General features: G+C 41.1%; 1 protein-coding gene across 3 annotated transcripts in view; it reads left to right on the top strand.

The window, feature by feature from the left end:
• Sec24AB (Protein transport protein Sec24AB) overlaps positions 1–14,913 on the top strand; it is a 22,908-nt gene extending 7,995 nt beyond the window's left edge. The window contains exons 2-16 of one of the 3 annotated variants that reach the window (XM_070136411.1): positions 482–945; positions 1,621–1,728; positions 1,877–2,960; positions 3,003–3,636; positions 4,084–4,236; positions 4,440–4,601; positions 5,665–5,776; positions 5,977–6,176; positions 6,381–6,551; positions 9,081–9,283; positions 9,455–9,639; positions 9,895–10,181; positions 10,353–10,514; positions 10,797–11,080; positions 11,465–14,913. In XM_070136411.1, the coding sequence (XP_069992512.1) occupies positions 483–945; positions 1,621–1,728; positions 1,877–2,960; positions 3,003–3,636; positions 4,084–4,236; positions 4,440–4,601; positions 5,665–5,776; positions 5,977–6,176; positions 6,381–6,551; positions 9,081–9,283; positions 9,455–9,639; positions 9,895–10,181; positions 10,353–10,514; positions 10,797–11,080; positions 11,465–11,576 (4,320 nt within the window). In that variant the 5' untranslated portion in view covers position 482 and the 3' untranslated portion in view covers positions 11,577–14,913. Of the gene's footprint in view, positions 1–481; positions 946–1,620; positions 1,729–1,876; positions 3,637–4,083; positions 4,237–4,439; positions 4,602–5,664; positions 5,777–5,976; positions 6,177–6,380; positions 6,552–9,080; positions 9,284–9,454; positions 9,640–9,894; positions 10,182–10,352; positions 10,515–10,796; positions 11,081–11,464 lie in introns of all 3 variants that reach the window. The other 2 variants (XM_070136410.1, XM_070136412.1) reach the window with 2 other exon arrangements.

Raw genomic sequence — 14,913 nt, forward strand, 5'->3', positions numbered from 1 at the left:
GTTTTTGTTGTTGAAATGGGAACCATCATTATTGATGACATTCTCAATTGTTATTTTTGTTAATGGTTTTCAGTTAACATTGATATTTTTATTATCGTTTTCACTTTCATTGACAATTTATCATTAATATTATAATGGAAATGGATTATTCTCATTTTATTATGATTTTTAGGTGCCAGAAAATTTATGGTATTAATTATTGTCATTAGCAAGGGGAATTTATTTTCTTGTGGGATAGAAGAAATCTTTATCTGTTATTACCTAAGATTCTGTGATTTTTTATTTATTTATTTAAAAGGTACAAGGAAAAAGCAGATGTGAATGCGATATTGTGAGATCGTTACATGTTTAAAGTTCTGGAAGGAATTAGTTTCAGAATCTTTAAATTAAACCAAGAATTTTTAGGATATTTTTATTGTGTGCTGTGAAGTACTGAATAAGTATTTAAGAATATCACTTAGTAATTTTCCCATTATTCTAGGATGCAGCAACCACCACCAGTGATAAATGGTGGGGGACCGAGGCAACCACAGCCTCACCGGTTCCCCACCGCCCCTCCAGCAGGGCCTCCCATGGGCATGAAGCCTCCTGGGCCAGGCATGGCACCCCCAGTAGGCCTCCCAAGACTCAATGGGCCTCTCATGAACGGCCCACCCTCAGCCCCACCTGCAAGGGCACCACTCGTCAATGGCCAGATGGGTCCTCCTCCTCTAGGACCCCCTATGGGACCTCCGGCGGGGCCTCCCACCCGGCCGCCCCTGGGTCCCCCTACCCAGCCACCACTTGGACCCCCACAGAGACCTATGGGTCAACCCCCTATGCCCAATGTGCCTCCCTCTGGCCCAGCTGCCAAGCTGTCCACTAGGCCCAACCTGGTGGCCTCTGGACCCCCCAGTCCTTTGTTGAATGGACACCAAAGGCCTTCACCGCCCACCAGTCTCCCAGGTAAGAACATGTACAAGGTATTCTAACCTTTCTGGCCCCAAGTAGTTAGTGTTCATCTCTCATGTTCTGAAGATGTGTGTGGATGCTTAGGCACTGTTTTAAGAGAGACGGATTATCTATGGGTATTAGTGAAGTATAAGACTAAGTCCCCCTCCTCCCACTTGGTAAGAGTAAGTGTAAGTGTACCTGTAAGTGTTAGGTGTGCATAAATATTCCTATTTCTTTTCTCTCTTTGCTTTGTTATGCATGAATGTGCAATGTAAGATAGCAAAGCTTTCTTTCTGTAGAGACTAACTTGCTACAATAGAAACTAACAAGTATTAACCAAGGCTATTTATGATGATACTCTGGAAATGAATCATTAATAGAATTATATTTTAAGTTTGCATGCAAAAAGAAGTTCCTAGCAAGACTGTTATGTTGGTAGTGTAGAAGCCCTTGGGTTGTTAGCTTTCTTTTCTTAATCTCCTTGTGGCAGAACTGAGCTTCATCTATGGGCTATCACTTGTAGAAGTACTCTTATCTTCCAATGCCTTACATAAATTACTTTGGCTTGCAAGAAGGTAGTTTTTATTAAGTTGTATATGTGAAGAGTACTTTTGGATGTGGTGTTTGCATGTTGTGTCAACCTAGTAGTGTACTAACCTTGTTGGGCATATGTTTGGATGTCCACAGAGCCACTCTCTAACCGATCATCTAACCGGTCCTCTCGCCAGCCTTCCCCCATCCCTACTCCTCAGCTTGACCGCATGGAGATGCAGGCCACGCCTGACTCGGGCCACAGTAAGTGGCTTGTCTTAGCTTGTGTGTGCTTTTCTGCTCCTGCAGATGTGCCATACTTGTCAGGGTTCTCTTATTATTTTGTAGGAAGTCAAAGTAGAGATTAGAGACTAGTTGAAAACACTTTTGTAATTCAAATTGTTTTTTACAGCACCCAGTGGATCCATGACGAATCTGAGTGAAGCATCTAGCATGGGCTTGCTAAACCCAAAGTCTGCGGGGAGTTCAGGGAAGAGCACCCCTAGGATGCCCTCTCCCAGCATCCCAGGGAGTGGGGGTACAGCTGCCCCTACTAGTAGTGCTCCCGCCAATGTGCCTCCCTCCTCCCAACCTGCATCTAGTGAAGAAGCTGCCAGTGGTTCCTATGTTAACAGTGTGTCCTTGGACAGAACTGTGAAGCCTCAGCTTCCAAGTGGTGCTCAAGTGATGAATGGACCGCAGACTGATGTGCATGGATCAGAGTTGCCAAAAAGTATTCCTCCTCCCACCTCCAGTGCAGTGCCACCACCGGTCAACAGCAACCCCTCTCTGAAACCAGAAACGAGTGCGCCATCTCTTGTCAGGCCCCCAGTGATTGGTGGTCAGAGTGTTCCTCCTTCCAGTGGCCCACCATCAACCACAGCTCCTTCAGTTTCCAGTGTGCCCACTAGTGCTCCTCAGTTTAATGGTCCTCCAGTTAGAAGTCCCATGTTTGGTAGTGGACAGCCCAGTGTCCCAGGACAGTTTGTGCCACAACATAATAATGCGTATGCCCCTGCAGGGTCGTTAGCCCAACCCTCCAGACCATCAGGCCCTACTATGATGCCAAGGGGACCACAATCGCCTATGTCAATGGGTTCTTTACCTGCTTCCATGGGACAACCACCAACATCAATGGGCGTTAGTTCATTTCCAGGATCAATAGGCCAACGCCCACCAATGTCAATGGGTGTAGGTCCTCCGCCATCTGGAATGGGTCCTCCTAAAACAGTTGGTCCTCCACCCATGTCAGTAGGTGCCCCGCCAACATCAATGGGTGCTCCACCAACATCAATGGGTGCACCACCAACATCAATGGGTGCACCACCAACATCAATGGGAGCACCGCCAACATCAATGGGAGCACCGCCAACATCAATGGGAGCACCGCCAACATCAATGGGAGCACCACCAACATCAATGGGAGCACCACCTTCAATGGGAGCACCACCAACATCAATGGGAGCACCACCAACATCAATGGGAGCACCACCAGTATCAATGGGGGCACCACCAACATCAATGGGGGCACCACCAACATCAATGGGGGCACCACCAACATCAATGGGTGTGCCACCTTCAATGGGCCCTCCACCTACGTCTATGGGTGCACCCCCATCTATGGGGCCTCCACCTACATCTATGGGCCCTCCACCAATGTCAATGGGTGCACCCCCATCTATGGGCCCTCCACCATCATCTATGGGTGCGCCTCCATCAATGGGTCCTCCACCCACTTCAATGGGTGCTCCACCTATGGGCTATCAGCAACCTCCCAGAATGCCAAACCAATCCCAACACAATGCTATGCAAGGGACCATGCCCCGGTATCCTAACCAGCCACAACCAACACAGAAATATCCCCCTCCCCCCAGGCCAGGAGCACCACCTGGTGTAAACCAGTTATCACAGCAGCTGGGTGGTCTGTCAGTAACACGAGAAGGCTGGAACAAAGGCTGGGGGACACAGCAGTTGGACCTTCTGCAGCAACGACAGATCCTACCCCCGGAGGGCGTGGTGCCTCCAAAGCCAGTATTGGTTCAAGAGTATTTGCCTAATTGTTCACCAGACATCTTCCGGTGTACGCTAACAAAGGTTCCAGAGACGAAGTCAGTGCTGCAAAAGTCACGGCTACCCTTTGGGATACTCATTCATCCGTTCAAGGACTTAGAGGTAAGATGAGTGATGGACTGGATTCGTATGATCACATACCGTCACATCATCAACTTGTTAGTAGTTTTATTGTTATTATTGCTTTGTCAACAGCAATCTAACATTTTTTGTGAAAATTCTATGCCTTCTTGTTTTCTTATTAAAAACATCAGCAATAATAGGCATGCTTTGATTAAGGGCTTTCATGGTGAAGGAGTAATTATTTTTGATGAGCATTTGTACTTGTTAATGCTTTGATTTGGTGTTAGGCTTGGTAGTAATGTCATAATCATTATCTCAAATGTCCTTAATGTGCTCTCCTTTTTTTAGTATATTTTTAAGAGAGATAGAGAGTGACAGAGAGAGAGAGAGAAAAAAAAAAAAATATTGAACATTGGAAATAAGATGCAAAAGGAGAGAGAGATTTTGTCTATTACTTATTAATCGATACCTAATATTCTTTTCCAGCATCTGCCTGTTGTAAGCTGTAACACAATAGTGCGGTGTAGATCATGTCGCACGTACATTAATCCCTTTGTTGTGTTCAAAGGGGAGCGAAGATGGGAGTGCAACCTTTGTTTTAGGGTTAATGATCTACCAGAGGAATTCCAGTATGACCCAGTAAGGAGACTTTGCTTTGAAATGTTTAAATGAAAAAGACTGATTCAAAATCATACTTGTTATTCATTATTGATTTGTCAGATGTTATTGAAAAGATTATTGTAAATATATTGTAGGAAAAATGTAGAAAAGTTGCATTGATGTAATTTTTCTTAAAATTGTATAGACGATATATAATTCTACCTGTTCCACTACAAAACCAGGTCAGCAGGACATACGGAGACCCATCAAGACGGCCAGAGGTTAAGGAGGCCACGATAGAGTTCATTGCCCCACAGGAGTACATGCTGCGACCGCCACAGCCAGCCACTTACCTCTGGGTGTTGGACGTGTCTCGACAAGCTGTTGACACTGGTTATCTTAAGGTATGAAAGCCTTTGTGTATTTTGAAATTTGAGAAGCATGTAGTCTTGTCTTATATTGGGTTTTAGGATGTCATGTCTTGTTTCTTATTAAGAAAGACATTATGTCTTGATAATGGTAAGACTGTTAATCCACTCATCATGGTTGATGTCCTGGCAAAACCAACACTCATACTGGAATGGTTTCCCATCTTATTATGCTCGTTTGAGCATGTTTGAAGTTGCACATGCTTAACAGTTGTTCAATTTTTGTTCCTGGCTGCAATCATAGAGGAGAAACAGCCTGTCAGAGGTTACATTCCATATTCGTTTATCGATGGGAATAATGCTAAAGCCCCCTTCTAAGTGCCAAATGAGTCAAATCACACTCCAAGAGGTTTGTGCACTCATGGCGAGTCTTTTTTGTCACCCTGGCCTTTGCTCGTGACGCTTTGTTCACGTCTCCCAAGTTTTTCCTTGATGTGATCGCAACATCATCAGGATCCAAGGGGTTAACCTGTTGGATCCGGTTGCATCATGGAAATTATCTTGCAGAAAATACGGTCAGTGGGTTACATAAGTAGCCAACCTCCTGGGCGTGTGGGGCATAGGCCAGGCATATGCGAACACTAGTGAGCGGTGACAAGACTATACCTGAAGTATTTTTATCTATCTAGTCTCAATATTTAGGTCAATCTCTTTTTTTTAAAGGTAATTACAACTGTCAAAATGCATTATGCAAATCAGAAGATGAAACAAATAAGTTTTTGATTGTCTAGACTGTAACAAATAGTTAGATTACTCAACTCATCCAACATACTTCTAGATATGTATATATGACATTCCCATTGTACTATTGGCAGGAGAAAGCATCTTTGAATATTTCCTATTGCATCAATGAATATTGAAAATCAGAATAGGAATAGAACATGGCTATTGTCAGTTGGTATTTGATATAAGAACATTCATATAAATTCATGGCTAATATAATAAGGTCATCTTTAGTTATGCATCTCATTCAGAGATGTTTGAGCTGTGAAGAGTATATCTTTGAAGCTTAATTAAAACCAATTGATTATATTTTCAGATTGTATGCGACACCTTGCTTGCACAGCTGGACAAGATCCCAGGGGACAGGCGAACCATGATCGGCTTTATCACATTCTCCAACAATGTCCAGTTTTATCTGATGGGTGAAGGTAAGAAATTTTGTTAATTTTGCGAGATGGGAGTATTATATTTCGGTGCATATATTTGTTTCAGATATGTGTGTACATGATTAATTATTATTATTATTATTATTTTTTATAGTTCATTCACATATCTCTGTTTGTGTCCTAAATTGAGTAGAAGACATTGAATGCAATTTGTAAAACATAAATGTACCTTGTTCCTCCAGACCAAAAGAGTGTACAGATCCTAGAGGTTGGGGAGGTGTCTGATATGTTTGTGCCGAACCCTGAAGACCTTCTTGTCAACCTGGAGCAAAGCCGCACATTAATAGAGGAATTGTTATCAAAGCTGCCCGAGTCGCAGGGTGGGACCGTCCAGACACAATCGGCACTTGGCCCAGCCCTTCAAGCAGCTTACAAACTAATGGTAAGGTTTTTGTCTGTGTATTTATTAATGTGTTTGTTTTCTCCTGTTTATTAGTCCTTCCTCCTCTCACTTTTTTTTTTTAAGTTCTTTTGTCTGTCATTTGTGTGAGGTTATATACTCTTGTATAATAACATTGCCTCAGATACTATTTTGAGTTATATGTCCAGAATTTGTATAGGAAATCTTTTTCCTCCTCTCTGACAGAGCCCCATAGGTGGTCGCATCACAGTTATGACGACAACACTACCCTCAGTTGGCCCAGGTGCACTTCAGTCACGAGAAGACCCCAACCAGAGGGCAGGGAGTGATGTCCAGAACATGGGGCCAGCAACTGACTTCTACAAAAAGCTTTCCCTTGACTGCTCTGGCCAACAGGTAGATAATGAAGCATACTGGAAGTTTTTTTTTCCCCCCATTTTCTTTCAGTGGATTTTTGTAGGAAGACATGAACTGAATCTTCATTAATAGATTTTAGTTGTAGTGTCTCTATGCATACATGTGTTTTTCTGTGGACTGCTTATGTACATATACATGTAAACATAAACATATAATAAACAAATATTCACATTCATATACATATGCACATGCTGTGTTTTGTTATCACAAATCATTACAATTACAGACCTCAGTAGTTGACATACATCTACTAATACACCAAAGTAGGCTGTCACACACAAGATTTGGTGAATCACATGAATTCAAATAATGTGGGATATATGCCAAATGGTTGAATTAGTGGTCATTATTTGGCAGACATTTGGCAATGTTCTCGTTCTCACCATTGAGCAAGAGGTACAGTTCTTTGCAGGATGTGCGTAATTGTGTTATTGGTGAAGGATTACTATTTGTCAATGTGAATAATGGCTGATAGAATAAAGAAACCCCAGACAATCTCTCATTTGACTACCTGTCACTTTACTTGGCACTATTGCCAAGATATTTTGAAGGTGTCAGAGTTTTTACAAAAGAGACCAATTTTTTTGTTTCTCTGTGCTGCATGCCAAGTCCCGAAGCACCTGTAGGTAATGTTCAGGTCCACATTACAATCAGGGCAGTAGGTTCTGGTGTTCTTCCTACTGACCTGCCTCAAATGCCAATGGCACACCTCATGCTGTCAGGGACCTTGGTGACAAGAGTGCCATTGCTGTTGCAAAGTCCACTTCTGCAACAGGTGGGCGCACTGCTGCTTGGATGCTCATGGAGTTGGCTCTGTACCCAAAGTACCCCAGAAGGTCTAGGGTGGGCCACTCCCAATACCTTATGGGTGTCCTGCCCAAGGCATGATGGATGGCTAAGGAGTTGATGGCTGCTAGGTAGAAAAGATAAAATAGGAAGATCTTCCTTTACAATAACTTGGACCTGTGAGTCATTGGGGAGTAGTTTGCCATCTGATCACCAAAGTCAACACCTTTCATGCACATGTAATTGGTTCACACTGATGGATTCTCCACATTCATTGAAGCTGTATGGATAGTGGACAGCATGGTGGTGATATTGTGGTCCTTTAACTGCAAGGCCAGTAACAGTGTCTTGCTGCTGCAGTAATTTACACCCTCTTCATGGTGAGGTCCATTAGCATGAACTTTTTGCTCAGCTGGGCTGTGCCTACTACATTTATCATATGGGATTGCAACAGCTGGAAGAGAGTTGGCAACATGTACTAGCTGTCCACAAACAACTGATACCCTTTCCCAAGGAAGTCACCAGACTACATCAATTGAATCATAAAAATTGGTTCATGAGGCATGTTCCTATGGTCTTCCCTGATGTACACTTGAAGTGTACCCAGCTATCAGGCTGGTACTGGCAGAGAGCTTATAATCTTTCAACCCAAACTTTCACCCTCTTGCTCAGATTGAAGGTCTAGAAAGCAAGTCACCTTTGAAGCTTCCACAATGAGCCATCTATGGTTGATACCTTTCTCTGGCACAAAGGTTGAGAAGAATGAGTAATTGAGGAGCTTCTTCCACATCCTGTCCTTTGGGAGTGGAGCTCCTTCTTGCTTGTGGGCGAAGTGGAGGGGAGTTGTCACCTATTCAAAGGTATCCCTGGGAATTACCTCAGCAATGAAGTCACAGTGGAACATGAAAAAGCTATGACCCCAGTTTGGCCAGCAAACCTAAAACACTTGGGGACATTATCTTTTCGTTTCCAGATAAAGGACGAGGTCCCGGGAGAGTTCCTCTTCGACACCTTAACTGTCATGTTACACAGGGTCTTGTTGCTGTTGAGCGTGGAATTAACTTGGGACATGAAGTCCAGTTCATCTTTGAAACTGGAAGCAGTGAAGGCAATGTTGACAACATCTGCCAGCCTTGTCAGTAACCATTGTTCTTCTAAGGGTGGTAGTCAAAAAAAGAGTGGGACTGGGGGGTAAAGTATAAATTGGCACGATGGACATTGCCAAGGCCCCTTGGCAGGAGATGCTTTTGATGTTGATGGCTAGGGGTCATTGACCTCAGAGGGGCAATGGATTTGAATACTTGCTAAGCAAGGCAATACAATAGCGAATAATGAAGTGCAAGCACCCATATGTATATGGGGAAACTCCTGTGCTTTGACCTGACGGAAATGTTGCTATTAATTATTATAATTGCTATAGTGAAATTCCTCTATAGTGTACAAGAAAGCAATTACCATTGTTGAAGGATAGGGTTATATACATATGTATATGCATATGTATTTACATTTACATATACATATATATAAAATTACAAATAACATATACATAAGCATATGGATATGCATATGCATCTGCATATGATAAATATATTCATACACATATGCATATGCATATATATAGATTTATTTATTTATTTATTTATTTATTTATTTATTTATTTATTTATTTACACTTGTAGATATATATAATGTGTTAATGCAATGTGAATGTCCTCCTTCCAGATTGCAGTGGATCTGTTTGCCCTGAATTCACAGTACGTTGACATGGCTACGTTAACAGGGATCAGCAAGTTCTCAGGTGGCTGCATCCACCACTTCCCTGGATTCCATGTGGCCAGGAACCCTCCCTCTGTCGGTCCCTTCACAGCATGCCTCACACGCTACGTCACCCGCAAGATTGGCTTTGAGGCTGTTATGAGAATCAGGTGGGTTTCATTTTTCATTATTTTTTTTAATCAGTTGGGGGATGGAGGTAGCGTATGGGTCTGTTGGAAAGTGTAAAAATTTGCATGGATTTTTCTTAGTGTCGGAATATTTGTGTATATTTCGTTTGGTGCGGGAGTTCTATATGACGTTCCTGTTTAACCAATTCACAGAGCGACGCGGGGACTAGCCATCACAAATTTCCACGGTAACTTCTTTGTGAGGTCTACGGATTTGCTTTCCCTGCCCAACATCAACCCAGATGCTGGCTTTGGTATGCAAGTCAACATCGAAGAGCCACTCCACAACATCCGTACTGCTTGCTTCCAGGCGGCTCTCCTCTACACATCTAGTAGAGGTAAGGGTGGTCAGTGGTGGAACAGGTTGAGGGGAGGAGGGGGGGTGGTGGTGAGGTGGGTTCTCAGTAATTCAATGATTATAAAAAGTATTACCCAAGTTTGGTAATGCTTTTGTCACATATGTATTTATTTTTCATTGCGTTTATTGTTTTAGTATTTTTCAAAATCAGTTATTTAGAATTACTACTGTAATGCTTATTATGAACAAATGGGCTGATACTGAGTGGCATTAAAACCTTTAAAAAATCTTCCAGGTGAGAGACGCATCCGGGTGCACACGCTGTGCCTGCCAGTCACTCCGAACATCCATGAGGTTGTGACATCAGGTGACCAACAGGCAGTGATTGGCTTGCTGGCCAAGATGGCAGTGGATCGTTCCCTTACTTCTTCCCTCTCAGATGCCCGTGATGCCCTGGTCAATGCCTGCGTTGATGCCCTCACTGCCTTCAAGATGGGGCTCTCCAGCCCAGCGCATGGGGCCCTGGAAGTTTGTCCCAACCTGAGTCTCCTGCCACTCTTCACGTTAGCACTATTTAAATCGGTAAGAACTAGATTCCTTCAGTTTGGCGAGTTGATTTTCGGAGAATGATTATAGCCACTCCTCACAAGTGCCAACTATTTAAATTTTTGGGAGAGCATTATAGTTTCAGGTTCTCTACACATTTATGATTTTTTTTCTAATTCCCTTCATTTCCATTTTTCCTCGTCTCAGATTGCTTTGCGGTCAGGGACAAGCACAAAGCTGGACGATCGGCTGTATGAGATGTGCGAGCTGAAGTCGCTGCCATTGCGGCACCTCATGACCAAGTTGTATCCAGACCTTTATGCGATCCATACACTGTCCGATAAAGGTGCCCTCAACATTGATGATCAGGTGTGTTATTTCAGGTCATATAATGGCATTTTAGGGTAATATCACGTAAGTAAATTGAGAGTAAATAGGCAAAGGAATTCTTATTATGCTTTTATTGGTGGAGACGTTTACAGTAGTAGACAGAAGCCTTGTACCAATGGCATGACATCACATAAGTCAGTACTGATTCATAGAAAGTGTGATCTGAGTTCAAACTTTCCTTAAACCTGTTTTATGGTGCTTTATATTTTTGAATTTATTTATTTATGATGTTATTCATCATTTGATTATGCATCTTGTCAGGTGATACCTCAGCCTGGACGCCTGCACCTAACTGCTGAACGTCTAGATCGAACCGGAGCCTATCTGATGGATGCAGGAAGCAGCATTTACATCTATGTGCGGTCTATGGTATCCTCAGAGTGGGTGGAAGCAACCCTTGGCGTCCCAAGCTATGCAGCCATTCCACAGCCACTCTATGATGATGCTCTTCCTGTGCTAGACACTAGCCAGTCGCATCTCCTCCATAACTTCATCTCGCACCTTCAGAGGGGGAAGCCCTACCCTGCACCTGTGTTGATCCTCAAGTGAGTGGACGTTTTTTTCATCAATAAAAGTTAAGTGAAAATGAGAAGGGGAGGCATTGGGTTTATGAGAGATAGTTGAAGATTTTCTTCCTCCTCCTCTACCTCCACCCCCATCTCCTCTACCTCCTCTGCCTCCTCTTCCTCTATCTCCTCATCCTCTCCTTCTTTTCCCTCTTCCCTCTTCCCTCCTCCTCCTACCTACTTCCTTCTTCCTTCTCTCTCCTTCCTCCCTTTTCCCTCTACCCTCATCCCTCCTCTTTCTTCTCTCCTTTCCTCCTTCCCACCTTCACTTGCCTTCTTTCTGTCTCTCCTCACTCCTAATCTTCTTCATTCCTCGTCCTTCCCTTTTGTAATCTAATTAATTTTTGATGCCGTTTCTTGCAGAGAGGACAACCCAGCGCGTATGCTCTTCATCCAGCGGCTCGTTGATGACCGATCTGAGGGCTGCCACTCGTATGTTGAGTTCCTCCAGTATCTAAAGAAAAATGTTAAATAGTCATTTTCTTTTATGTTATTAAATGTTTAGGATGTTAAAATATAAAAGGAAAGTGCAATTTTTCTTTGTTTTTTTTCTTTTTTTTATGTATAAAGATGTTTTTGCGGAATGTAGAAATGAAATATATATATATATGTGATTGATAACCATATTGGATTGGTTGGATAGGGGTGAACGAGGAGGAGAAGAAAGACCAAACAGGTAGATAGATACAAGGTGATTGAAAAACAGTGAAAAGATAGATTGTATTAATGATAGACAGGGGAGAAAAGGGAGGAAACTCATTTTAAAAACACATTTGTGATGAATGGATTAGTGTGTTTCTAAGAGGCATCGTCGATGTCTTTGTGTTGGTCCCTCAGGGTTCGTTAATTCCGTTGGAGAAGTGCCCATATCACCATCATCAAGGCTTGCAGACCACTTGAGCATAAGACTTAGATTTCTGTATTAGGTTTGGAGTCATCAAGGAGCCTTAGTCATTTAGGGTCTCGATCTTCCTCGAAAGATCACTTTTGTTTTTTAAAAAAGGAAAATTTTCATGTACTGTCCAATTTAAGTAGCTTTTTGTATGGATTTAATAATAGTTGTGTTTTTGCATATTTTATATCATGTAGGGTGACAGTTCTTAAGAGAATATGAATGAGGTAAAATAAAAGTTTTGCTGAATGAATCAGTGCATTTGTGGCAATAATTATGTGACGAGATTATCCCAGGCAAGGTTTCCTTCCGTGACCTGAGAAATCATTGTCGAGGGAGGTCAGGTGTTCGAACCAGATATGGGGTGTGTTATGCCCTCTAGCAGTGCTGGAAGGGTTTTGAAAAACAAAAAATAAAAAAAGGTAAAATAAAAAGAGAGGAAAAAAAGATAATGAAAATGACTGTCCAACTAGTCAAGGAATTTATTGGTAGAGAAAATATTTTATAGGAAATTAATGTTCTCTCTCTCTCTCTCTCTCACTTTCTTTCTCTTTTTTTTTTTTTTTTACATGTTTTCACCTCCAGTATTTCACACTATACTTCTATTTCCTCTAACAATATTAATGATAACAGCTCCACCCTCTTATCATAATTATTATTCAGTTTTTTGTTGTATAACCTTGTGTTGGAAATTGCTGCAAAGATTAAATGTTACTGAAATACAAAGTTTGTAATTTGTTCCTGAAGTTGAAGTACATTGTAGATTTCAAGAATGAATATATGAAAGTTTCCATTCCATTTAGTACAGTCTAGGGGGTTTCAGATCTGTGAATCTTTTGTTAATGTTAAGTATCTTGGTGGTTTTTAATTGGAATCTATTGAATTTATTGATCTGCTGGTCTTCTGTGGAAGCATTAAGACCAGTGTCTATGAAAAAGAAAGGACAGTAAGAATAATTAGTAATATTGATGAAGAGACAGTATTTATTGAAGAAGGTAATGTTTTAACAGTTGATAGGACATGAAAATGAGACCACAATTAATATGTTTATTTATTTATCTTGTCTTGTCATGTATGTCCTCATATAATTGACATGGAAAGAGAGGGGGGGAATAGAAACAGTGATAATTATAGAAGCAATGATGATTCAGAAATGAACATGGACGAATAGTATCTCTTTTTCTACAGAACAGAAAAAAATATATAAGTGCCCCCTTGAATAATTGCAATATATATTACAAGAAGGCTTTCGAAATCTACAATCGGTTTTTCTCGAATTTCTGTAATCATTGATTTTGTGTATCACTGGTACATGGTAAAGCCAGAAAAAAGGAGGAAAATTGTTTTCACAGTGCTTGGTCTCCGTCGGTCCAGGAGATAACGAAGCAACTTAAAAAGTTTCCAAGTCTGGCTTGCAGATTATAACTTGATGTTCAATGTGGTAGACTGCTGCTTTAGTGTGAAGACAGAATCAAGAAAAATAAGCATATTGATGGTAACCATTTATCTGTAGACAAGATCGTCAAAGTCCTATATAGTGATAAGGTATATCAGTGGATTTGTAGGTGCTTATAGACATTCTATATATATGAAAGGAAGAAAAAGATTCCAGCCTTCCCCCACCCACCCTTTGTTTATGGGATCGTTAGCAGAAAATATAGAGATATTTTGGAAATGAAAGCATAAAGATCTGTGTCATTGCCTCTTCAAAAATATACTTTTTATATTGGACTGTAAGGAAAAAGAAAAAAAAGATATAAGCAGCTATTTCATTTGCATGTGAATTAATTTGTCAATTTTACTTGCCTTAAAATAAAATGTGGGTAGCATTACACCTAGTCCATGAGACCTATGTACTCTTTATTATTATTATTAACCTGTGAACCTGTGTATATCCAGAAATATATATTTTATTTACTCTATTCCCTTTTTATATTTTGAATTACTAGCATTGGAAATTGATGATTACATTGTCCCTGCTCAACTTCATTATATATCACAGTAACGCCTTGTCTGTCCTTGGTGGGCTTGCATTGGGCGTATATTAACCATATATACTTAGTGTGAATGCATTTGTGTGTGTCAACATGTTGAAGTAGGGTATGAATTTTCATACTGGAATGAGATGCTCGTCTTTCATGTTTTGGGCTTAGAATGTCACATTATCATTCATCCAAGTGCGCGTACAAGCACACTCTCACACGCACACTCCCACACGCACATGCCCAGATACCTACATGTACTTGCGCGCAAGTACACACACAGTCACACAGACACACTCACACTCACACACTCACACTCCCACAAAAACAAACAAACACAAACACACACTTTTTTGTTACTATTTTTAATTTGTGGGGAATGTGTGACATCGTTTACAGATGTCAGATCTCCCAAACAGCAGGTAATAGGATTATCTTTTTTTTTTTATATATTGGGAGGTACAGGGCAGGTTTAGTCATTTTTCTTCTTTTGTAATAAGAGAAGGAAGACGCTCATAAGATTAAGGGGAATGTAAGTGACGTTTAAAGCTTCGAGGGAAACGGAAACATTTGTCAAGAAAATAACCAAGAAAAAATAATTTTAGCCAGTTTTTTCTTGATAATATATATATATTTTTTGTGTGTATGGGTGTAAAATACAGCTTGTACATAGACCTATAGCTTTTCTGTTTCTATTTGATAAGTAATTGGGTTATATATATGTGAACCAAGTCAAAATATACTGAAATCCTTTGCTTAAATGAATGAATTATAGTTTTATCAAGCTGTGCTCATTTTGTTAGTTATCAATGGATGCAACATTTACCTGTTTTTTGTCCCAGTCAGCTGTTGCCCAAGTTGCCAGATGTACATTTTCAAACTTGTGATTTAAATCTGTAATTAAGGAAATGATTGCACAATAAAATGTTATATAAATA

The sequence above is a fragment of the Penaeus vannamei genome, chromosome 22 (assembly GCF_042767895.1).
Source record: "Penaeus vannamei isolate JL-2024 chromosome 22, ASM4276789v1, whole genome shotgun sequence".
NCBI classification, from domain to species: Eukaryota; Metazoa; Arthropoda; class Malacostraca; order Decapoda; family Penaeidae; genus Penaeus; species Penaeus vannamei.